The sequence below is a fragment of the Prenolepis imparis genome, unplaced genomic scaffold (genome assembly GCF_030444845.1).
Source record: "Prenolepis imparis isolate NDT839.2.m4 unplaced genomic scaffold, iyPreImpa1.0 SCAF_1, whole genome shotgun sequence".
NCBI classification, from domain to species: Eukaryota; Metazoa; Arthropoda; class Insecta; order Hymenoptera; family Formicidae; genus Prenolepis; species Prenolepis imparis.
In genome coordinates, this window is record NW_028141159.1 from 21,305,845 (window position 1) to 21,330,190 (window position 24,346).

Genomic DNA, 24,346 nt, shown 5'->3' on the forward strand with positions numbered 1-24,346 from the left:
ATGTGACCTGTAGAATATTGGCAGAGGAGTTGGAAGTGCCCAAGGACCCCGTCCACATGATTTTACGTGATCATTTGAACAAGTGTAAGGTCTGTTCCCGCTTTGTTCCGCACTTGCTCACCGAGGACCAAAAGCATGCGCGCATTCAACACGCTCAGGACAATTTTTGGCTAAAAAAAATATTGTTGCTCTTGACCATCCACCCTACTCACCCGATCTGGCTCCCTGTGACTATTTTCTATTCCCAAAATTAAAAATTCCAATGAAAGGGACACGTTACAAGGACATTTCCGAGATTAAGGCCGCCGTGACCACAGTATTGAACAAGATACCGAAACAGGAGTTGGAAAGGTCTTTCAAAATGCTCATTACTCGTTCTGAACGATGTATTGATGCAGAGGGAGCTTATTTTGAATAAAGAAACGTATTTATAAAAACACTTCTTGTAGTTTTTCTTTCACAGCAAAAGTTCGGTTTCTTTTTAGACAACCTGTGTATATCATTGAATTTTCACTGAAATATCTCCGCGTATATCTAATTTGTACAGCACATGTATTTTGTTGCGCATGCTTATAACTTCAATGATATGACTAATTTACTTTTGAAACTCTATCCACATTTGCGTGTTCGGTAAAATAACTTCTTTTGTGATTATTAAAGAAAAACACTCGTCATTACGAGAATCGATTTCGAGCAAAAAAAAATACAATGTTTTCTACCTACTTATTATCTCTTATAAAACTTACAATAATTTAGTTCTGTCCATTTAGAATACTTAATGCGACCGTTCAATCAAACTGTCATTAAATAATCCTCGCGATATGCAGAAAGATGGGAAAAACGTTTTCTGTTAATATTGTAGTCAGAAGAAATTACAAAAAAATTGACAATTTATTCGCGATATCTTTGCCATATTTTCCTACACATTATTGGCTTTACAGTGAAATTATAGAATGAAGAATTACCACAGGTAATTTCGACTTACTACGCGACGCGTAATAGCGATTGATCCATATTTTGTTGACAATGAGTGGGGATGTACTTGGATGGGGGAGAAACAGACAGTGCTCTCTTAGCTCTGTCTCATACTCGAATGTATCACTGATACTGATTTTTTATTTCATCGTATTTGCAAAATTATTGACAAATGACAATGACAAATTCCATCAGTCCGTCGATGAAAAACGGCCTTCGATTGCTTGGTATGTGGCCGGGTGTACCGTATTCAACTGTTTATTGGCTTGTGTTAATGTTGAGCATGCTGATAGTACAGTATTTTCAATATCTGTACCTAATTAGCCATTTCAAAATGAGCGAATTGTCGAATTTCGTGGATTCCTTCACTGTGGCTTTTGATTATAGTTTAATGTTATTTAAAATAACGTTTCTTTGGCTACGTCGTCGGTAAGATATCGTGCTTAGTTATTACATAATGTTGATTTTGTTCAGTTGTTCTGTTGGAAAAAACATTATTTAATTTCTTCTCACGCAATATTTCTGAAACTTTCTTACGTGCGTGATCAATGTGAGTAACTTAATACCATGAACCATGGATTAATTCTTACAAGTTTTACGATTATACACTTGTGTAGAAAGAATATTTTCGTCCGAATAAATGGAATTCAATTAGTGTAACACATTGCAGAGTTCTTCATAAACTTTTGGTAGCTGTGGATAACGATTGGCGCGATTGTGTCAATGTCGAACAGCATTTGTATATGATGAAAGTTAAAGCCAGTATATCGCATTTTTGTTATAACGCTATGATGAGCTTTAATGCAATTACGGGAATACTTTATTATGTAAGCGATTATGCGATGCAATCTAAATCTGTGGCTGACGATTACAACGAAACCTTCCGACATCTCCCTATCATATTGCAACTTCCCTTAAAATTCGAAAAATCGCCTATTTTCGAATTGATTGCCGTAATTGTATTTTTACATTTATTGTTATATTTGTATATCTTCTCTCTTCTAAACGGATTGATTCTTACTTTGGTAATTTTTCCACTTTAAGTATATTTTGTTCTTCATATTTATTATTAAAGTTGTGTTTAATAAAAATAATTTCCGATTCCACTTTGTCGTAGATATTTAATAATTATAAATTATATAATAATATTTATATATATATATATATAGATTCGTTTTTATAAATTACGTAGGATTTAGATTATTGCCAGAGAAATTTTATTTTATAATAATTAAGAGTATTGCGTAAGAATATTATATATTGGATGATTGCAAAAGTTCGTGCCCGATTTGAAGTTATTACCACCATCTATGCAAATCGGGTACGAACTTTTGCAATCATCCAATAATATAATATAATATAATATATATTTAAAGTTTTTTGTACCGAGAGTACAGTTTATAGCAAATAACGTTTATTATATATGTAATATATCTTTGGAACTTGTGCAGAATTTTAAGTAAATTTTAGGTACTTCACGTAAGCGGGCAAATTGAAATTATATGTCAAGAGTTCAAGAATATTTCTGAAAATATTTCTCTTTACGGCTCTTCCGCACCTATTTTAGGAATGTTAATATATAGACACAACAAAGTGATATTATTTTCTCATAATATCGAGAAACTTTTCTCTTTTGTCGCATTAATGCAAATTGTGTGGAATACTTTATCAATGTGCTTTCTTGGATTCATCATTGTAATAGTAAGTATTGCGATAAATGTGTGACGATTGTGATATTTTTTATTATTAACTAATCATATTTCTTCTTATTATTCGTTGAAATAGACTGTCAATGATGGGGCCGATGTCGGGGTTTTAATAAAATCCATTCTCCCTTACGTAGGTACAATGATTGAACTTTTTATCATTTGTTTTGCCGGAGAGTACCTCAGCTTTAAGGTAATAAGGAACTTATTTAACTTTAAATGCACAATGTTTTTACAGATTTCTAATGTTTTAATGTTATGTTAATCAGTTATCCAAATGCGTGACTCCTTTTATTCTGAAAACAAAAACAGAATAAAGAATTAGTAACACATATATTGTTATATTTACCCTTATATTTCTTAAACAATTTATGATAATTGATTATTCTAAATATATAAGATTATGATATGAAATATATTTATAAATATATATAATATGATTATGTGTCTGCCACTGACACTATATAAAATTAGAAAAAAAACACCTTTCAATTCAATTAATTTTTGTTGTTGTTATATAGTGTTGGAGGCTATAGATTTTTTATCTATCAGACAAAAATTTAAATAAATAGTAAAAGAACAAAAGTAATATCGTTGTGTCATTCAACAAGTTTTGTATTTTTTTAGAGCATATCAATCGCCGATGCAGCGTACGATATTAGTTGGTATAATATGCCACCAAGTCATAGTAAAGTTATAGCACTTATAATAATGAGATCCCATAGACGACTGGCAATCACGGCAGGAAATATGGCTGATATGTCTATTGAAACTTTTAGTAATGTGAGTTGTTAAATTTTTTAAACACAATAATATAAACACAGTAATAATAAATAATAATCTTATTTTGTTTCTAATTAATTAATTAAAATATTTGATACAAAATGTGTCTGTTATTCATGCGTTTGTATTTGTACATTAATTTTAGTTATTTTATTTTTTATAGATGATAAAAACTTCGGCATCTTACATATCTGTCTTACATGCAATGTACTGATATTTAGAAAAATATTAAAGCTTATTGTTAAAAATACAATATTACTAATATTGATATTATTTTAGTGTATTGTTTAGAATTTATAGAGAAAAAAAATAGAGAATAAAAATATAAAAAAGTACAAATATTTGAAATACATTTGTAAATACAAATCATTATTTCTTTCTAATGTTATTGCATATCAGATTTATATTCGAAAGGAAATGTCTATAACAAAAATACTCATGATTATATTGAATCGACCATTGAATAGTTATTGAAAGATTTACGTATATGCAACTTGCATTATATATTGTATATATTAATCTATATCTCTCTGCTTTTATGTTTTTGTAATACGATGTATAGACACATATCTTTCTGCTCTTTAATCTTTTGTATTAACTTCTGAGTTGCAAAATAATTCTCTCGCAATATTATTAATAAAAAAAAATTCTCAGTGTTGTCAAATGTTCAGTCTCTTCTTGAGGAAGATACCAAAGTTCTTTCATTTATCTTTTTTCATGCTTAGAATCAAACACGTATATACAATTTAATTTTCCACTCATAGAGTATCTAATGCATGATTGCTATTATTTAATTAAATTATTGCTCATTAAATAACTTCTCTTTAGAATAATACATAATATACTGAAAATATATTGTTTTTTTCTTTTGTCTTTAATATCGTATCGTTATCAGTATTGTTACCGTATTGTTATCAGAAAAAAAATGTACTAAAATGCTGGAAATTGTTGAGCGAGTCATTTATTGGGCACGAGAGAATCTTGAATATTCTTTTTTATTTCAAATAATTTTTTATTTTGATTATTATTTTATTTTACAGTCAGCACATGATCAGATTTGCGATAAAATTATAAAATTATTATATTATCACATATATAAGTATAATAGGCTTTATCTCAACTTACTCTTATACAACGTCATATATAATGGCGATTATTCGCAATCACTTAAACACATTTGACGAGGAATGAACTTGATGAAGCAAACAGTACTCTCGTAACTTTAAGTAAATGCGTTGATCTTGTTTGCAGTTTCTTGAAAAACTTTCTGTCCCAACGAATAACAAAGTACAATTAAGTGTTATTCGAAGAGCTATGGAGCGAGTCATGTTGAGGATTTACCTCAAGAGACAGGAAATATAATAATAATGAAATTTATAATAGAACCAGATTAACAGATATTATGGAACGTATGATGATTCTAGCAATGAGTTGGACATATGGCGAAACAAAACGGAATGAGATAGACATAGAGAATAATATACTGGAAATTTGGAAATCAAGAGAGAGATATTAAAAGGAGCTTGAGGACATTGTAAAAGACATGGATTAATGACATCAGTATCAGCGGAAAAACGAGAATAGAAATAACAGAAAAGTATGAAAACTGCTAAAAGAACCTATTTCTTGTACTGGAAACTTGGGTCGAATGAACGAAGAATGGATATTCAGTGGATTCATCGAATATTTATTTCTGAACATCAGACATTCATTTTCAGTTTGAAAAGGATTCGTCAGTATATATATATATATATATATATATATATATATATATATATATATGATAAAAACCTTTGAGAGGCTCAAGGTAATAAACTAATAAAATAATAAAAATTAAATAATTTAATTTATAAAATTTTTAGTTTTATTTAATTTCTTATTTATATGAAAATTAGATTCTACTTTATATCTTGAGTCCAAATAGTTGGCCAGAAGTATAAAGCACCCATTTTTAATTGCAATAACAATTAAACAAAATAGAGTTGTCGAATAAAAAAATATAGTTACAAATATCTAACATTTATTTTAAGAAATTCAATATTGACAACTTTTATAATTTTGGCCAAGGCTATACATTGTAAATATACGTACTCTACGTGCATGTAAAATACAGTAATGAATATACATATTATATACATTAATGTATATCTAAATTATGTGTATATGTGAGATGTAGAAACGTTTTACATATAAAGATATTATTTTCAGGTCATGACAAAAAAATGCAGATATAATGTGTCATGTTATATAGGCTTAATTATAATAGTGAGTAAAACTACTTTGCTGCAGCCATAAAGCAAGGCGTTTCTCTAAAAGAAAGCACTTACTTTAAAATTGCGCGGAATACTCATAATTTCATTATATTATGTTTGTCGTTGTTACTTATAAAATCGCTTCAAAATTGTATATACATATATTATAAGCATAATCATATGCGCGATATTAAGATTCACTCCATTAATATAATTTGACATATTATTATGCAGTCTCCATAACAGGCATAAACAGGAAATAAACATAAATCCGAAATATTAATAAAATCTATTTTTCTGTACGTCGTTATAAGCTTTCATTTTCTATGTTGCTGATTAATACTCGAACTCTAAGATATTTGCACAATCCTCTTGTTTTTAATAAATGCGAGTTTTATATGTTTTTTGTAACACATAAATAAAAGTTCACATATAAATAATAGTCCATTTCTTATTAATTACATAATAAATAAAACTATTTCTTAATTTTATAATTTATCGTTAAAGATATGTCTCGTGTAGTTGTGTGTTTTTTGCATTCAGCACTATTATGTATCTATATTGTCGTAAAACATTTTAATTTGCAGCCTCTTTTCTTTTCTCAGAGCAGATTTATATCGGCGATGCGGCATATGAGACTTTTCAATACGAGTTGTCCACTAGCGAATCCCAAAATTTATATTTAAAAATCGATAGATCTCAATAACGATTGACGATCACAACTGAAAATGTCATGAAGATTTAACTTTACAAAATTTCACGATTATAAGATTTGTATCAATTTTAGTTATCATAATTAAAACAAGAAACAGATAAATAAAACAAATTTTTCATACATATGTATAGATACATCGACATAAAACTCATAATTATATTGTAAATATGTTATCAGTGCGTGAATATATACTACTGTATATATCACATTAATGAGATATACAATTGTTGAAAAGTACATTTCTTTCACTGTGTAATATTTGTGTGAGAATAATTTTTCTTCAGGTCATGATAGCTTTGACGTTCTACATTTCGGTATTACATGTCAGGTATTGAAATTTAAAACAATTTTACTCTTGATAATGATTTTCTATCATCGATTAATCATATGTTAAGTATTGATAAAGTAATAAAAATTAATAACATTATTATAGATAGACGAATCTCTAACGCAGATCATGCAATATTCGATTCAGTTAATGTGCAGTCAAAATACTGCTTTATATTATTTTTGAATAATAAAACTCAAAATTACAGATATAACTCAACATAATGCTTCTGAATATGTTTAAACAATCATGAAAGGATTTATACAAAATTATCTGTTATTAAACGACTTATTACATTAATAATATATAAAAATTAGCATTACATTTAATACAAAATATAAATATCTTATAAATAATTTTCTCTTGTATACACATTATATAATTCTTACCTTGGAAAAAGCGACTTAAACAGCGTGAAATAAATCATTGAATCTTCATCGAAATATCTGCGCGTATCTAATTTGTACGACACATGTATTTTGTTGCGTATATTTCTATAATTAAACGTCTCTGATATATCATGATTTTACATTTGAAAATCTTTTTCCCATTTGCGCGTTTACAAAATAATTCTTTTGATTATTAAAGAAGAAAATTCACTGTTACGCGAATCGATTTCACAGACATAAAATTACAATGTCCACCCCTTATTTATCTCTTTTAAAACTTGCTGTAATTTATTCCGTCCGCTTAGAATGCTTAATGCGACCGTCCAATCAAACTGTCATTAAATAATCTTCGCGATATGCAGAAAGATGCGAAGAACGTTTTCTGTTAATATTGTAGTCAGGAGAAATTACAAAAAAATTGACAATTTATTCGCGATATCTTTGCCATATTTTCCTACACATTATTGGCTTTACAATGAAATTATAGAATGGAGAATTACCACAGGTAATTTCGACTTACTACGCGACGCGTAATAGCGATTGATCCATATTTTGTTGAGTGGGGATGCACTTGGATAGGGGAGAAATAGACCGTGTTCTCTTAGTTCTGTCTCATATACTCGAACTCATGTATCACCGATACTGATTTTTCATTTCATCGTATTTGCAAAATTATTGACAAATGACAGTGACAAATTCCATCAGTCCGTTGCTGAAAAATGGCCTTCGATTGCTTGGTATGTGGCCGGGTGTACCGTATTCAACTGTTTATTGGCTTATGTTTATGTTGAGCATGCTGATAATACAGTATTTTCAATATCTGTACATGATTAGCCATTTCAAAATGAGTGAATTGTCGAATTTAGTGGATTGCTTGAGTGCGGCTTTTAATTACACTTTAACATTATTTAAAGTCAAGGTTAAGAGTATTTTATTGACCAACACTGGCTAAAGCAATAATTCTTTTATTACGACGTTTCGACCCTAAATTGGGTCCTCTTCAGGCTACAAAAATTGATCACAATACAGAGTCGTTAATACATTTAGATAACACTTTTGATTTATAATAGTAATATTGTAATTAGTAATACCTATTCTTTAATGTAACGTGGTAAACCCTATACGCACATGATGTTATGTTAGAATGTGAGTTAAAATTGACAGAATCATAGTCAGTATCAAACTGAGATATGGTGTTTATTTTTGACGTGTATAACTAACAGTAAGTCAGAGACATTGTTTTGAGAGCATTAAAAGTCAAATAATTAAAATAAAAATAAACACAATTACAATAATAAAGCTAAAGGACTCTATAAACCCATAATAGGATATGTATCGAAAGAATTAAAAGTAATATTAAAATTGAATAATTAAAGGTAATTTTAATTAAAAATATAATTAAAAAATGCGTTGGATGGGACTAAAATAATTTGAGAATAGTGTCATAAATTGAATTTAAATTTTCCGTGTCCCTTTGAGAATTTATAGAATTCTTTTGCTTTTTAATAAAAATCATTTCGCTTATTTCTCTCTTTTTCAAGTTAGCTTCATTATGTAGGATCGATACATTAGACCAATCGAAATCATGATTAAGCGACGATCTATGTTTACTAATCACCGAATAATTACTTTCATGTTTTTTGATGTTAGAGTTATGTTCTTTTATGCGCGTTTCCAAATGACGTTTGGTTTGCCCAATATAACAGGAAGTGCAATTCTTACAAGAGATCTCATATACGACATTAGTTCTCTTATAGGGATTCTCTATAAATTCTCAAAGGGACACGGAAAATTTAAATTCAATTTATGACACTATTCTCAAATTATTTTAGTCCCATCCAACGCATTTTTTAATTATATTTTTAATTAAAATTACCTTTAATTATTCAATTTTAATATTACTTTTAATTCTTTCGATACATATCCTATTATGGGTTTATAGAGTCCTTTAGCTTTATTATTGTAATTGTGTTTATTTTTATTTTAATTATTTGACTTTTAATGCTCTCAAAACAATGTCTCTGACTTACTGTTAGTTATACACGTCAAAAATAAACACCATATCTCAGTTTGATACTGACTATGATTCTGTCAATTTTAACTCACATTCTAACATAACATCATGTGCGTATAGGGTTTACCACGTTACATTAAAGAATAGGTATTACTAATTACAATATTACTATTATAAATCAAAAGTGTTATCTAAATGTATTAACGACTCTGTATTGTGATCAATTTTTGTAGCCTGAAGAGGACCCAATTTAGGGTCGAAACGTCGTAATAAAAGAATTATTGCTTTAGCCAGTGTTGGTCAATAAAATACTCTTAACCTTGTTTTTAAAATTCGACTGGCAATCACATCTTACATTTTGTTTTTATTATTTAAAGTGTCCATTATCTGGCTACGTCGTCGGTAAGGTATCGTGTTTGTTATTGCATAATGTTGATTTTGTTCAGTTGTTCTGTTCGAAAAAACATTATATAATTTCTTAACACGCATTATTTCTGAAACTTTCTTACGTGCGTGATCAATGTGAGTGACTTAATACCATGAACCATGACCTAATTCTTACAAGTATTACGCTTATACACTTGTGTAGAAAAAATAATATTTTCGTCCGAATAAATGGGACCCAATTAGTGTAACACATTGCAGAGTTCTTCATCAACTTTTTGCAGCTATGGATAACGATTGGCGCGATTGTGTTAATGTCGAACAGCATTTGTATATGATGAAAGTTAAAGCTAGTATATCGCATTTTTGTTTTAACGCAATGTTGAGCTTCAATACAGTTGTTGGGACACTTTATTACTTGGGCGATTATGCGATCCAATCTAAATCTGTGGCCGACGATTACAACGAAACCTTACGGCAACTCCCTATCAGAATGCAACTTCCCTTAAAATTCGAACAATCGCCTATTTTCGAATTGATTGTCGTAATTGTATTTCTACATTTGTTGTTACATGTGTATATGTTATCTGTTCTAAACGGATTGATTCTTACTTTGGTAATTTTTTCCACTTTATATTTTGTATCTTCATATTTTTTAAAAGTTGTGTTTGATAAAAATGATTTGTGATTCAATTTTGTCGTAGATATTTAAACATTATAAATTATATAATAATACTCTTTTTTATAAATTACGTAGGATATCATTGCCAGAGAAATTTTATTTTATAATAATTAAGAGTATTGCATAAAAACATTATATTATATAATATAGTATATATTTAAAGTTTTTTGTACCGAGAGCACAAAGTTTATAGCAAATAACGATTATTATATATGTAATATGTCATTGGAATTTTTGCAGAATTTTAAGTAAATTTTAGGTACTTCACGTAAGCGGGCAAATCGAAATTATATGTCAAGAGTTCAAGAATATTTCTGAAAATATTTCTCGTTACGGCTCTTCCGCACATATATTAGAAACGTCAATATACAGACACAACAAAGTGATTTTATTTTCCCATAATACCGAAAAACTTTTCTCTTTCGTCGCATTAATGCAAGTTGTGTGGAATACTTTAGTAATGTGCTGTCTTGGATTCATCATCGTAATAGTAAGTATTGCGATAAATGTGTGACGATTCTGATATTTTTTATTATTAACTATTCATATTTCTTCTTATCATTCGTTGAAATAGTCTGTCAATAATGGGGCCGGTGTCGTGATATTAATAAAATCAATTTTCGCTTATGTAGCTATAATGATTGAACTTTTTATCATTTGTTTTGCCGGCGAGTACCTTAGCTTTAAGGTAAGAAGGAACTTGTTTAACTGTAAATAAACAATGTTTTTACAGGTTTCTAATATTTCAATGTTATGTTAATCAATTATCCAAATGTGTAACTCTTTTTAATCTGAAAACAAAAACGGAATAAAGAATTAGTAACACATATATTGCTATAATTATACCCTTATATTTGTTGAACAATTTATGATAATTAATCATTCTCAATATGATTATGTAATTGCCACTAACACTATATGAAATTGAAGAAAAAGCACCTTCTAATTTAATTTTTTTTTTTTTGTTTTTATATGTATAATGTTGGCAGCCATAGATTTTTTATCTATCAGACAAAATTAAAATAAATAGAAAAATAACAAAAATAATATCGTTGTAATAGTACAACAACAAAAATAATATCATTCAACAATTTTTCTATTTTTTTTTTTAGAGTATATCAATCGCCGATGCAGCGTACGAGATTATGTGGTATAATATGCCAGCAAGTCATAGTAAAATTCTAACATTTATAATATTGAGATCCCATAGACGACTGGCAATCACGGCAGGAAAAATGGCGGATATGTCTTTTGAAACTTTTAGTAGTGTAAGTTGTTAAATTTTTTAAACATATAGACACATAAATAATAAATAATAATCTTATTTTGTTTATAATTAATTAAAATATTTGATACAAATTGTGTCTGTTATTCATGCATTTGTATTTGTACATTAATTTAACTTATTTTATTTTTTATATAGGTGATAAGAACTGCGGTATCTTACATATCTGTCTTACATGCAATGTACTAATATTAAGAAAAAATATAAAAGCTTATTGTTAAAAATACAATATTACTAATATTGATAATATTAAGTAATAAGAAGATAATGTTCATGGACATTAAGGCTCCTGGGTGCTCACCGCTCACATATTGGATTGTGACATCAGAGGCGAGAAAGCACACGCTGAAAATTCTTAGATGCCATTTTTTAATGAAAAGATATTTCGATTAAACAGCACTTCAGATGGCTTTAGCACACTCTTAAAAACCCCCGAAAACTATCCTTTTCCCTTTATAATCAATCAACATCCAAAGATCAGACGGGCTTCATAATATTACATTTTACAGTTGTTGATTGAATATAAAGGGGAAAGGATAGTTTTCGAGGTTTTTTAAGAGTGTGCTAAAGCCATCTGAAGTGCTGTTTCATCGAAATATTTTTTTATTTCGAAATGGCATCTAAAAAATTTTAGCGTGTGTTTTCTCGCCTCTGACGTCACGATTTCGACATGGTCGGAAAGGAGCCAGGAGCCTTAATAGACATTTATTTATTATTTAGTTTAATGGTTACTCAAATATTTATATTATTTTAGTGTTTTGTTTAAGATTTATAGAGAAAAAAAGTAGGAAAAATAAATATAGAAAAAAGTACAAATATTTGAATTACATTTACAAATGCAAATCATTATTTCTTTCCAATATTATAGCATATCAGATTTATATTCAAAAGGAAATGTCTATAATGAAATGCTCATGATTATATTGAATCGACCATTGAATTGTTATTGAAAGATTTACGTATATGCAATTTGCATTATAAAATGTATATATTAATCTATATCTTTCTGCTATTATGCTTTTGTAATACGATGTATAGACACATATCTTTCTGCTCTTTAATCTTTTTTATTAACGTCTAAGTTGCAAAATAATTCTCTCGCAATATTATTAAAAAGAAAATTGTCATCAAATGTTCAATCCCTTCTTGAGGAAGATACTAAAATTCTCCTTTCATTTATCTTTTTTCATGCTTATAATCAAACACGTATATACAATTTAATTTTCCATTCGTAGAGTATCTAATGCATGATTGCTATAGTTTAATTAAATTATTGCTCATTAAATAATTTCTCTTTAAAATAATACATAAAATACTGAAAATATATTGGTTTTTTTTGTCTTTAATATCGTATAACGTTATCAGAAAAAAATGTACTGAAATGCTGGAAATTGTTGAACGAGTCATTTATTGGACGAGGGAAAATCTTTTATATTCTTTTTTATTTTAAATAATTTTTTATTTTGATTATCATTTTATTTTACACTCAGCACATGATCAGATTTGCGATAAATTATAAAATTGAATATTATCACATATATATAAGTATTAGATGATTGCAAAAGTTCGTGCCCGATTTGCATAGATGGATTAATAACTTCAAATCGGGCACGAACTTTTGCAATCATCCAATATAATAGGTTTTATCTCAACTTACTGTTATATAACGTCATATATAATGGCGATTATTCATAATCACTTAAACACATTTGACGAGGAATGAACTTGATGAAGCGAACAGTGCTCTCGTAATATTGAGTAAATGCGCCGATCTTGTTTGCAGTTTCTTTAAAAATTTTCAGTCACAACGAATAACATAATACAATTAAGTTATTCGAAGAGCTATGAGGATTTACCTTAAGAGAGAGGAGATATAATAATAATGAAATTTGTAACAGAACCAAAATAATAGATATTATGGAGCGTATGATGAGTCTAGCAGTGAGTTGGACATATGGTGAAACGAAACGGGATGGGGTGGACACAGAGAATAATATACTGAAATAATATTGGAAATTAAGAGAGAGATATTAAAAGGAGCATGAGGAGATTGTAAAAGACATGGATCAATGACATGAGTATCAGCGAGGAAACGAGAATAGAAAAGACAGAAAAGCATGAAAACTGCTAAAAGAAGCTATTTCTTGTACTGGAAACTTGGGTTGAATGAACGAAGAATGGATATGCAGTGGATCCATCGAATATTTATTTCTGAACATCAGACATCCATTTTCAGTTTGAAATGGATTCGTCGATATATACATATATATGATAAAATCGTTTGGGCAGCGCAATAATAAAATAATAGAATAATAAAAATTTAAATAATTTAATTCATAAAATTTTAAGTTTTATTTAATTTTTTATTTATATGAACATTAGATTTTACTTTATATTTTGAGTCCAAATACTTGCCTAGAAGTATAAAGCCCATTCTTAATTGCAATAACAATTAAACAAAATGGAATTGTCAAATAAAAAATATAGTTGTAAAAATCTCACGTTTATTTTAAGAAATTCAATATTGGCAACTTTTTTATACTTTTGGCCAAGGCTATACATTGTATATGTATTCTATGCGCATATAGAATACAGTAATGAATATACATATTATATATGATAATGTATATCCAAATCATGTGTACATGAGATGTATAAATATTCTGCATATAAGATATTATTCAAGTCATGAAAGAAAAATGCAGATATAATGTCTCATGTTATATGGGCATAATTATAATAGGTATAATTATAGTAAGTAAAGCTACTTTGCTTGCAGCCATAAAGCAAGGAGTTTCTCTAAGAGAAAGCACTTACTTTAAAATTGCGCGGAATATCCATAATTTCATTATATTATATGTTTGCCGTTGTTATTTATAATCGCTTCAAAATTGTATATATATTAAGAGCATAATCATATGCACGATATTAAGATTTACTTCATTAATATAATTTAACATATTATTATGCAATTTCCATAACAGGCATAAACAGGAAATAAACATAAATCTGAAATATTAATAAAATCTATTTTTCTGTATGTCGTTAGAAGCTTTTATTTTCTATTTTGCTGACAAATACTCGAGCTTTATTTGCACAATCCTTTTGCTTTTAATAGATGCGACTTTTATATGTTTTTTGTAACACATAAATAAAAGTTCACATATAAATAATAGTCCATTTCTTATTAATTACATAATAAATAAAACTATTTCTTAATTTTATAATTTATCGTTAAAGATATGTCTCGTGTAGTTGTGTGTTTTTTGCATTCAGCACTATTATATATCTATATTGTCGTAAAACATTTTAATTCGCAGCCTCTTTTCCTTTCTCAGAGCAGATTTATATCGGCGATGCAACATATGAGACTTTTCAATACGAGTTGTCCATCAGCGAATCCCAACATTTATATTTAAAAATCGTCAGATCTCAAAAACAATTGACGATCACAGCTGAAAAAGTCATGGGAATTTAACTTTTAAAAATTTCACGATTATAAGATTTGTATCAATTTTAGTTATCATAATTAAAACAAGAAACAGATAAATAAAACAAATTTTTCATACATATAGATACATCGACATAAAACTAATATAATATAAATAATTATAAATAATTATAAATATATTTATGTTGTAAATATCTTATCAGTTTCTGAATATATACTATGTATATATCACATTAATGAGATATACAAATGTTGAAAAATATATTTTTTTTACTGTGTGATATTTGCGTGAGAATAATTTTTTTAGGTCATGATTGCTTTGGCGTTGTACATTTCGGTATTACATGTTATGTATTGAAACTTAAAACAATTTTACTCTTGATAATTTTCTACCATCGATTAATCATATGTAAAGTATTTCGATAAAGTAATAAAAATTAATAAAATTATTATAGATGGACGAATCTCTAACGCAGATCATGCAATATTCGATTCAGTTAATGTGTAGTCAATGCTATTTTATATTGTGCTTTGAATAATAAAACTAAAAATGAAAGATATAACTGAATATATTTTTATACAAACAAGAAAGGATTTATATAAAATTATCTGTTATTAAACGATTATTACATTAATAATATATATAAAAATTAGCATTACATTTAATACTAAATATAATAAATATAATAACAAATATAAATAATTTTTGTCGTGTAAAATAATAATAAATCTAAATAATTGTCTCTTGTATACATTGTATAATTCTTACCTTGAAAAAAAGCAATCTAAATGGTAGAATAAAATAGACCATTGAATCTTCATGGATAATAAAACATCTGTGTGTATCTAATTTGTACGGCACATGTATATTGTTGCGTGTATTTCTAACTAAACTTCTCTGACTTTCTCAGACCATTTTATTTTTGAAACTTTTTCCACATTTGCGTGTTTGACAAAATAATTCTTTTGATTATTAAAGAAAAAAAATTCACTGTTACGCGAATCGATTTCAGACAAAAAAGTACAATGTCCTCCCCTTATTTATCTCTTTTAAAACTTGCTATAATTTAGTTCCATCCGCTTAGAATTCTTAATGCAACCGTTCAATCAAACTGTCATTAAATAATCGTCGCGATATATACAGAAGATGTAAAGAACGTTTTCTATTAATATTGTAGTCAGGAGAAATTACAAAAAAGTTGACAATTTATTCGCGATATCTTCGCGATATCTTCCTATATATTATTGGCTTTACAATGAAATTATAGAATAAAATATTACCGTAATTTCGATTTATTACGCGACGCGTAATAGCGATTGACCCATATTTTTTTGAGTGGGGATGCATTTCGCGAAATGGACGATGCTCTCTCATATCAGTTCTGTTTCATACTCCGACAAGTATATCACCGATACTGATATTCACTTTATCGTATTCGCAAAATTATTGACGAACAATGGTGACAACTACCATCAGTCCGTCGCTAAAAATCGGCCTTCAATTGCTCGGTATGTGGCCGAATGTACCGTACTCTATTGTTTATTGGCTCATGTTTATGGTGACCTTGCTGATAGTACAGTATTTTCAATATCTGTACGTAATTAATCATTTCAAGATGAGCGAAATATCGAATCTCATAGATAGCTTGCCTATAACTCTAGATTACACTTTAACATTATTTAAAATGACCAATTTCTGGATATATCGTCGGTAAGAAATCGTGTTATCGCGTACTGTTCATTTTGTTCAATCATTTTGTTCGACAAAAAAATTCTTTAATTTTTTAACACGTATTATTGATCAACCATTCTGTTTTCTTCATGCATGTATATCTGTATGTGTTCAACGCTTGTAATCTTGTGTGTAGAAAGAATAATATTCTCGCCTGATATATTAGACCAATTAGTGTAACACATTGCAGAGTTCTTCATCAAATTCTGATAGCTATGGATAACGATTGGCGCGAGTGCATCAATGTCGAACAGCACTTTTGTGTGATGTCAATTAAAGCCAGTATATCGCATTTCTGCTCAAACGCTATATTGAGCTTTAATGTAATTGCTGGGACACTTTATATTGTGGGCGATTATGCGATTCATTTTATCTATCTAGTCGACGATTACAACAGTACCCTACGACAACTTCCTATCAGGATACAACTTCCCTTTGATTTTGAGCAATCGCCTATTTTCGAGTTGCTCTCCGTAATTCTATTTTTACACGTATTGTTACATGTGTACACGTTTACTGTTTTGAACGGACTAATTTTTACTTTGGTAATTTTTTTGTATTTTATACTTTGAATCATCATTATTTCTTATCAAAGTTGTGTTTAATAAAGAGATGCAATTTATGTTTAGATTTTAGATCCGACGATATTTTTGTAGAAATTTTACAAAGGAAAATTACATAATTTTACAAAATTCTTTTTACATATTAAATTACATAGAATTTATACTTTTGTCAGATAAATTTTTTATGTATAATAATGATAAGTATTGTGCATGAATATATTATAGGATATACTAAAATTTTATATACCAAGAACATAGTATGTTTATAGCAATAATGTTTATTATATGTGTAATAGGTAATTGAAATTTTTGCAGAATATTAAGTAAATTTTAGGTGCTTCACGCAAGCGGGCAAATCGACATTATATGCCAAGAGTTCAGAAATATTTCTGAAAAAACTTCTCTTTATGGCTCTTCCGCACCTATATTAGGGATGCTGATTGACAGGCACAACAAAGTAATTTCATTTTCCAATAACATCGGGAAACTTTTCTCTTTCGTCGCATTGATGCAAGTTGTGTGGAATACCTTCGTAATTTGTAGTCTAGGATTCATCATCGTAATAGTGAGTTCTACTACAAATTTGCGACAATTAATATTACATTCCTAACTAATTTTTTATTTCTACTTATTATTCGTTGAAATAGTCTATTAATAATGGGGCCGGTATTGTGGTTATTGTAAAAACCCTTTTGGCTTACGTTGCCATAATGATTGAAATATTTATGATTTGCTTTGCCGGAGAATATCTCAGCTTTAAGGTAAGTGAGAAGAGAGTAAAGAGTAAAAAGAAACTCACATAACACTATAATCCAAATGCGACTTTTAGTTTTGATCCAAATGACTTCTTTTAATCTGAAAACAGAAACGAAATAAAGAATTAGTAACACATATATTGCTATAATTAATATTACGTTTCTTAAACAGTTTATAATAATCGAACATTCTCAATATGATTATATATTACTGCCACTTACACTATATAAAATTAGAATAAAAGTTCAATTAGAAAAAGAACATATTTTTCAATTCAATTAAATTTTTTTCTGACTTTATATAGTGTTAGCGGCCAGGTTTTATCCATCAGACAATAAAATTGAATAAATAAGAAAGAGTAGAAATAATACCGTTCTGCCATTTAATACTGTTTGCATTTTTTTAGAGTATGTCAATCGCCGATGCAGCGTACGAGACATTGTGGTATAATATGCCACTAAATCAGAGTAAAGTTATAACATTTATAATAATGAGATCCCATAGACGACTGGCAATCACGGCAGGAAAAATGATGGATATGTCTTTTGAAACTTTTAGTAGCGTAAGTTATTAAATTTCTTTTTAATATATAAACACATAAACAGCAAATAATAACTTATTTTGTTTACAATTAAGCTAAATATTATATATATGTATATGTCGAAGATTCTTTTACGCATGCGTGTATATTTGTACATTAAATTTATATATATATTATTTACTTTAATTTTTATAGATTGTAAGAGTATCGGCATCATATATATCTGTCTTATATGCAATGTACTGATGTCAAGAAAAGAATAACACTTTTTTATTAAAATTATGGTATAACTAATATAAGGTGATAAGAGGACATTATTTAATTTGGGTTAATTAACACTTTTAATTGATCATTTAAACAGTTATTTAAATTTTTATATTTTAGTGTGTTTTTTTAAGATTTGTAGAAAAAAAGAAAATAGAGAAAGAAGATGGAGATTACAAATAATTAAATTACATTTATACAATTGCAAATAATTACTTTTTTATAATGCTATTGCATCTACACACAGATTTTAGATTTATATCTAGAAAGAAATGTAGCTTACACGCTTTTCAATAATAATTAAATGTCGAATCGACATTTATTATTGAAAGATCTACGCATATGCAATTTGCATTTTATTAATAGGAGTATATTGTTGTATTCTATTTCTATGTTTAAGCTTCTATAATATGATAAATGGACATACAATTTTTTTGCTTTTCAAACTTGCTTTATCTCTTTCTTTGCGCGGACCATAAAATAATTCTGTCGCAAAATTATTAAAGGAAATTATCTTTATGCCTATATATTCGGTTTCTCTCTTGTCAATACACATTGTAAAATACACATTTTTTTTCATTTATCTCTCTTAAGACTTGCAATTAAACACATAAACAGTTTTGTTCTGCCCTGTTTAAAATACTTAATGCATAATTACTAATTGCTATCATTCAATCAAACTATGACATGTTAAGTGATCTCTTCCGACAATATATACATATAAAAAATATACTAATATTATATTCACTCGTCGAAGATATCGTATTTTCAGAAAAAATTTGTAATGCTGGAAATTGCTCACGAGTCATTCATTAATATAAAATCTTTTCATATATTTTTTTTTATTTCAATACTTTCTTATTTCTATTATTATTTCTATTTCACAATCAACACATTATCAGATTTGTTAGAAAATCATAAAATTAAATATTATCATATATGTAAGTATAACAAACTCCATCTCAACTTATTGTTATACAACGTCATATATATAATGACGATTATTGACAATTACTTAAACGAGGACACATTTGACGTAAGAATGGACATAAAGGAGCGAATACTGCTCTTAGAATTTTGTGTCTTATTATGAATATTTTTCAAATAGAAATACAAATTTAGGCGTTTATATCTTACGCATGAGATGTTCTATAATATTGTAACTGCAATCAAGAGAGATTGGAGTGTGTGCGTTATCAGCAATTCTTGCGGATTTTATGATGGCAGATTTGTCATTGTTCTTTGGCTGAAATAATGAAAATTTTATTCACAGTTAAATTGCTAAACGTGATCTCCATTTGGTAAGTGCACAATATAACTCATTATAAATCTTAAAATTCTTTTTTATCATTTTAGACGCAAAAAATATAGCATCAATTCGAGTTTAAACTTTTGCTTACTCAACAACTTGTTTTTTTCTCTATATAATTTTAACCGTTTTTCGTTTTTAAATATTTTATATATAACTTATATATATAATTTTTAGAAATTTTATTGATACGAATTGTCCATCAAGGAATGCCATGTTTTATTGCTGCTCTCGATACGACGACAGCTGAAAAAGTTATAGGGATCTGACTTTGAAAGATTTCACGATCGTAAGATTTTTGATGATTTTAGATATCAGCTAATTAAAACAAATTTTTCATAAAGATACAGTGACATAAATTCAATAATTATGAATATTGTAAATATGTTAAATGTTGCTGAAAATTTACTCGTATAAATATCACATTAATGATATATATACATATATTAAAAATATGTTTCTTTGATTGAATATTTGTGTAAGAATAATTTTTTATTTTAGGTCATTAAAGCTTATTAGGTATCGTACATTTCGGTTTTGCACTCTTCATTCAGTCAATGTTGATGTGAAATATAAAACTAAAAATCGCGTTTATAATTAAACAAAATGCTTGTCACAATATTTCTATGTTTCGATCTTTTATATTAGTAATTAATATATCAGAATTAGCATTACATTTAATACAAATTTAATAATTGTTTTTTCTATATATTATATTACTTTTTCTATATATTATTCTTACCTTTTTTGGAGAAAAATATTGATCTTAAATGCATCAAATAGACCATTGAATCTACATACAAGATCCACGTGTATCTAATTTGTATGGCACGTGTATTTTATTGCGTGTGCTGGTACACTTTTTTGATGATACGACTTTTTTACTTTTAAAACTCCTTCCACATTTGCGTGTTCGGCAAAATAACGTTCTTTTGATTATTAAAGAAAAATACTCGTCATTACACTGAAAATCGATTTCACGCACAAAAATACAATTCTCCCCTTATCTCTCATAAGACTTGCATAATTTAGTTCCGTTCGCTTAGAATACTTAATGCGATCGTTCAATTAAACTGTCATTAAACAATCTTCGCGATATGCAGAAGATGCGACGAACATTTGCTGTCGATATAAACGTATCGTAAAAAATATATAATAAAATAGGAGAAAATTACAAAAAAGCAGACAATTTATTCGCGATATCTTCTCTTCTTTAAGGTAAAATGTACCTACACATTATTTACTGCACAATGAAATTATAAATTAGAATATTACCACACAAGTAATGAGTTGCATTACTACTTATTACAGAACGCATAATAGCGATTAATCTATATTTACTCGAGTGGGGATGCACTTGGAGAAATGGACGGTGCTCTCTCAGTTCTGTCTCATACTCCGACAAGTATATATCCGGTACTAATTTTCACTTCATCGCGTCTGTAAAATTGTAAACGAATGATACCGACAACTTCCATCAGTCCGTCGTTGAAAATCGGCCTTCGATTGATCGGTATGTGGCCGGGTGTACCGTACTCCGCTGTTTATTGGCTTACATTTATGTTGAACATGCTGATAATACAGTATTTTCAATATATGTACGTAATTAGCCATTTTAAAATAAGTGAGTTATCGAATCTCGTGGATTGCTTGCCTGTGGCTTTAGATTTCACTTTAACATTTTTTAAAATGATTATTCTTTGGATACATCGTCGGTAAGATATCGTTGTTATTTTGTTGATTTTGTTCAATCGTTCTGTTCAAGAAAACATTATTTAATTTTCTAACATGCATTATTTTCGATACTTTCTTATTGTGCATGCATGTGTAAGCGTATGTGTCTATGATCGATGTGAATGATTTAATACCATGATCTAATTTTCTTACAAATGTAACATTTATACATTTGTGCGTAAAAAGAATAATATTTTTATCCGATATATATATGGGACCAATTAGTGTAACATATTGCAGAGTTCTTCATCAAGTCATGATAGCTATGGCTAACGATTGGCGCGATTGCGTAAATAACAAACAGCATTTTTATGTGATGACAATTAAAGCCAGTTTATCGCATTTCTTTTATAAAACTATGTTGAGCTTCAATACAATTGTTGGGATACTTTATTACTTGGGCGATTATGCGATCCATTTTGACCATCTGGTCCACCATTACAACGATTCTTTACGGCAACTTCCTATCAAGATACAATTTCCTTTCAAATTCGATCAATCACCTATTTTCGAATTGCTCGTCGTAATTGTATTTGTATATGTAATGTTCCACATGTACGCAGTCACTGTCCTAAACGGATTGTTTTTTACTTTGGTAATTTTTTTCACGCGATATATTTTGTATGCTCGTATTTCTAACCAGAATTGTGTTTAATCTAAAGATAACTTGCGATATATAGAACCGATATTGTTGTAGAAATTTCATAATTGCAAATTACATATTATTTACATAATAATATTCTTTTTTACAAAAATTACGTAGGATTTACATCATTGCCAGAGAAGTTTTATCTTGTAATAATTAAAATTTTTGCGTAAAAATATTGTATAATATATTTCAAATTTTTAGTACAAAGAACATAGTTTTAAACAAAAGCATTTATTATATGTGTAATATGTCATTGGAATTTTTGCAGAATTTTAAGTAAATTTTAGGTACTTCACGTAAGCGGACAAATCGACATTATATGCCAAGAGTTCAAGAATATTTCTGAAAAAATTTCTCTTAATGGCTCTTCCTCACTTATATTAGGAATGTTGATTGACAGGCATAACAGAGTGATTTCGTTTTCTAAAAATATCGAAAAACTTTTCTCTCTCGTCGCACTGATGCAAGTCGTGTGGAATACCTTAGTTATTTGCTGTCTTGGATTCGTGGTCGTAATTGTGAGTTCTCCAATAAATGTGGGACAATTGATACTATATTATTAACCATTCAAATTTTTCTTATTATTCATTGAAATAGTCTATCAATAATGGGAGCAGTGTCGTGGTTTTATTAAAAACCATTTTCGCTTACATTGCCATAATGTTTGAGGTCTTCGTCATTTGCTTTGCCGGAGAATACCTCAGCTTTAAGGTTGGTAAGAAGAAACTCGTATAATTATAAATGCACAATTTTTATGAAAATCTTTACCACGTTATGTTGATCAATTATTAGCTGTAAATGCGAAACTTCTTTTATTCTATAAACAAAAACAGAATGCAGAATTAGTAACATACGTTTCTGTAATTGCTATTATGTTTCAAATATTATATGATAATCTATATTCTCAGTATAAATATGTTACTGCCTCACTGACACTATATAGAATTAGAAAAGTTGAATTAAATAGAAGAAGAACGTATATTTCAATTAAATTGTTTTAATTAATTATTTTTCTGACTTTATATGTATAATCTCGGCGACCGTAGGCTATTTTTATTTACCTATCAGACAAAAAGTTGAATGAATAAAATAGAATAGAAATAATATCGTTTTTTCATTCAACGCTCTTCTCGTCTTTTTTAGAGTTTATCAATCGCCGATGCAGCGTACGAGACATTGTGGTATAATGTGTCACCAATGCAGAGTAAAGTTATAACATTTATAATAATGAGATCTCATAGACGACTGGCAATCACGGCAGGAAAGATGACGGATATGTCCTTTGAAGCTTTTAGTAGTGTAAGTTGTTAAATCTTTTTTAAATCTTTTTAACCCAAACAGTAAATAAAAATTTATTTTCCTTATAATTAATTTAAGTATTTGTTACAAAATGTATCTTTTATTCATGCATACATTGAATTTATTTGTTTTAATTTTTCTAGATTGTAAGAGCATCGGCATCATACATATCTGTCTTACATGCAATGTACTAATATCAAGAAATACGATAATTTTTTGTTAAAATCACAATATCACTAATATAAAGTGATAACAAGATATCATTCATAAATAAAAAAAAACATTTATTAATTCTAATAATTTTATTCGGTTCAATATTTATTTAAATTTTTATCTTATTTGAATGTATCTTATAAGATTGTGATGAGAAAAACAGAGGAAAGAGATAGTGTGAGATTATAAAGATTCGAATTATATATACAATTATATTTTTTATAATGCTGCTGCAAACTAGATGCATATCTAACAAGAAATGTAGGTCACGACTACGTTGAATCGATCATTGAGAGATCTGTGTATATGCAATTTATATTTT

At 28.2% G+C, this 24,346-nt stretch overlaps 4 protein-coding genes and 1 long non-coding RNA gene across 7 annotated transcripts in view; 4 read left to right on the plus strand and 1 right to left on the minus strand.

Moving 5' to 3' along the window:
- The first annotated feature begins 999 nt into the window (after positions 1 to 999).
- Positions 1,000 to 3,729, plus strand: LOC145935875 (odorant receptor 67c-like). 3 transcript variants are annotated; one of them, XM_083037606.1, is made up of 6 exons: positions 1,000 to 1,404; positions 1,646 to 2,000; positions 2,446 to 2,676; positions 2,761 to 2,874; positions 3,309 to 3,464; positions 3,628 to 3,729. In XM_083037606.1, the coding sequence occupies exons 1-6, from the start codon at positions 1,148 to 1,150 to the stop codon at positions 3,676 to 3,678; spliced, it is 1,164 nt and encodes a 387-aa protein (XP_082893732.1). In that variant the 5' UTR covers positions 1,000 to 1,147; the 3' UTR covers positions 3,679 to 3,729. The 3 variants fall into 3 exon arrangements, with proteins under 3 accessions (XP_082893732.1, XP_082893743.1, XP_082893753.1); XM_083037617.1 differs by having other exon boundaries at positions 1,646 to 1,928; XM_083037627.1 differs by having other exon boundaries at positions 1,646 to 1,802.
- Positions 3,730 to 7,830: 4,101 nt separating this feature from the next.
- Positions 7,831 to 11,702, plus strand: LOC145936001 (odorant receptor 22c-like). Its single transcript, XM_083037858.1, has 8 exons — positions 7,831 to 8,061; position 8,589; positions 9,540 to 9,564; positions 9,808 to 10,162; positions 10,488 to 10,718; positions 10,803 to 10,916; positions 11,341 to 11,496; positions 11,652 to 11,702. The coding sequence occupies exons 1-8, from the start codon at positions 7,831 to 7,833 to the stop codon at positions 11,700 to 11,702; spliced, it is 1,164 nt and encodes a 387-aa protein (XP_082893984.1).
- Positions 11,703 to 16,421: 4,719 nt separating this feature from the next.
- On the plus strand, positions 16,422 to 18,867 carry LOC145936053 (odorant receptor 22c-like). Its single transcript, XM_083037932.1, has 6 exons — positions 16,422 to 16,675; positions 16,887 to 17,241; positions 17,594 to 17,824; positions 17,907 to 18,020; positions 18,422 to 18,577; positions 18,752 to 18,867. Exons 1-6 carry the CDS (start codon positions 16,422 to 16,424, stop codon positions 18,800 to 18,802), a joined length of 1,161 nt encoding a protein of 386 aa, XP_082894058.1. The 3' UTR covers positions 18,803 to 18,867.
- LOC145936068 (uncharacterized) overlaps positions 18,059 to 24,346 on the minus strand; it is a 102,379-nt gene continuing 96,091 nt past the window's right edge. Inside the window, exon 2 of the long non-coding RNA XR_014425321.1 lies at positions 18,059 to 18,114. This is a non-coding gene — a long non-coding RNA (uncharacterized LOC145936068). The remainder of the gene's footprint in view (positions 18,115 to 24,346) is intronic.
- On the plus strand, positions 21,268 to 24,041 carry LOC145935948 (4-vinylanisole receptor-like). Its single transcript, XM_083037774.1, has 7 exons — positions 21,268 to 21,347; positions 21,441 to 21,844; positions 22,104 to 22,458; positions 22,800 to 23,030; positions 23,110 to 23,223; positions 23,656 to 23,811; positions 23,955 to 24,041. Exons 2-7 carry the CDS (start codon positions 21,588 to 21,590, stop codon positions 24,003 to 24,005), a joined length of 1,164 nt encoding a protein of 387 aa, XP_082893900.1. The 5' UTR covers positions 21,268 to 21,347; positions 21,441 to 21,587; the 3' UTR covers positions 24,006 to 24,041.

What these genes read in the sequence shown, in the direction of transcription:
- LOC145936053 (XM_083037932.1), top strand. Translation starts at nt 16,422, where the DNA reads ATGGTGACAACTACCATCAGTCCGTCGCTAAAAATCGGCCTTCAATTG. An exon ending in AATTTCTGGATATATCGTCG is followed by an intron (nt 16,676 to 16,886) that starts GTAAGAAATCGT and finishes AACACATTGCAG; the next exon opens with AGTTCTTCATCAAATTCTGA. An exon ending in GAGAATATCTCAGCTTTAAG is followed by an intron (nt 18,021 to 18,421) that starts GTAAGTGAGAAG and finishes GCATTTTTTTAG; the next exon opens with AGTATGTCAATCGCCGATGC.
- LOC145935948 (XM_083037774.1), top strand. Translation starts at nt 21,588, where the DNA reads ATGATACCGACAACTTCCATCAGTCCGTCGTTGAAAATCGGCCTTCGA. An exon ending in ATTCTTTGGATACATCGTCG is followed by an intron (nt 21,845 to 22,103) that starts GTAAGATATCGT and finishes AACATATTGCAG; the next exon opens with AGTTCTTCATCAAGTCATGA. An exon ending in TTGGATTCGTGGTCGTAATT is followed by an intron (nt 23,031 to 23,109) that starts GTGAGTTCTCCA and finishes TCATTGAAATAG; the next exon opens with TCTATCAATAATGGGAGCAG.
- LOC145935875 (XM_083037606.1), top strand. Translation starts at nt 1,148, where the DNA reads ATGACAATGACAAATTCCATCAGTCCGTCGATGAAAAACGGCCTTCGA. An exon ending in GAGAGTACCTCAGCTTTAAG is followed by an intron (nt 2,875 to 3,308) that starts GTAATAAGGAAC and finishes GTATTTTTTTAG; the next exon opens with AGCATATCAATCGCCGATGC. An exon ending in CTATTGAAACTTTTAGTAAT is followed by an intron (nt 3,465 to 3,627) that starts GTGAGTTGTTAA and finishes TATTTTTTATAG; the next exon opens with ATGATAAAAACTTCGGCATC.
- LOC145936001 (XM_083037858.1), top strand. Translation starts at nt 7,831, where the DNA reads ATGACAGTGACAAATTCCATCAGTCCGTTGCTGAAAAATGGCCTTCGA. An exon ending in ATTATCTGGCTACGTCGTCG is followed by an intron (nt 9,565 to 9,807) that starts GTAAGGTATCGT and finishes AACACATTGCAG; the next exon opens with AGTTCTTCATCAACTTTTTG. An exon ending in TTGGATTCATCATCGTAATA is followed by an intron (nt 10,719 to 10,802) that starts GTAAGTATTGCG and finishes TCGTTGAAATAG; the next exon opens with TCTGTCAATAATGGGGCCGG.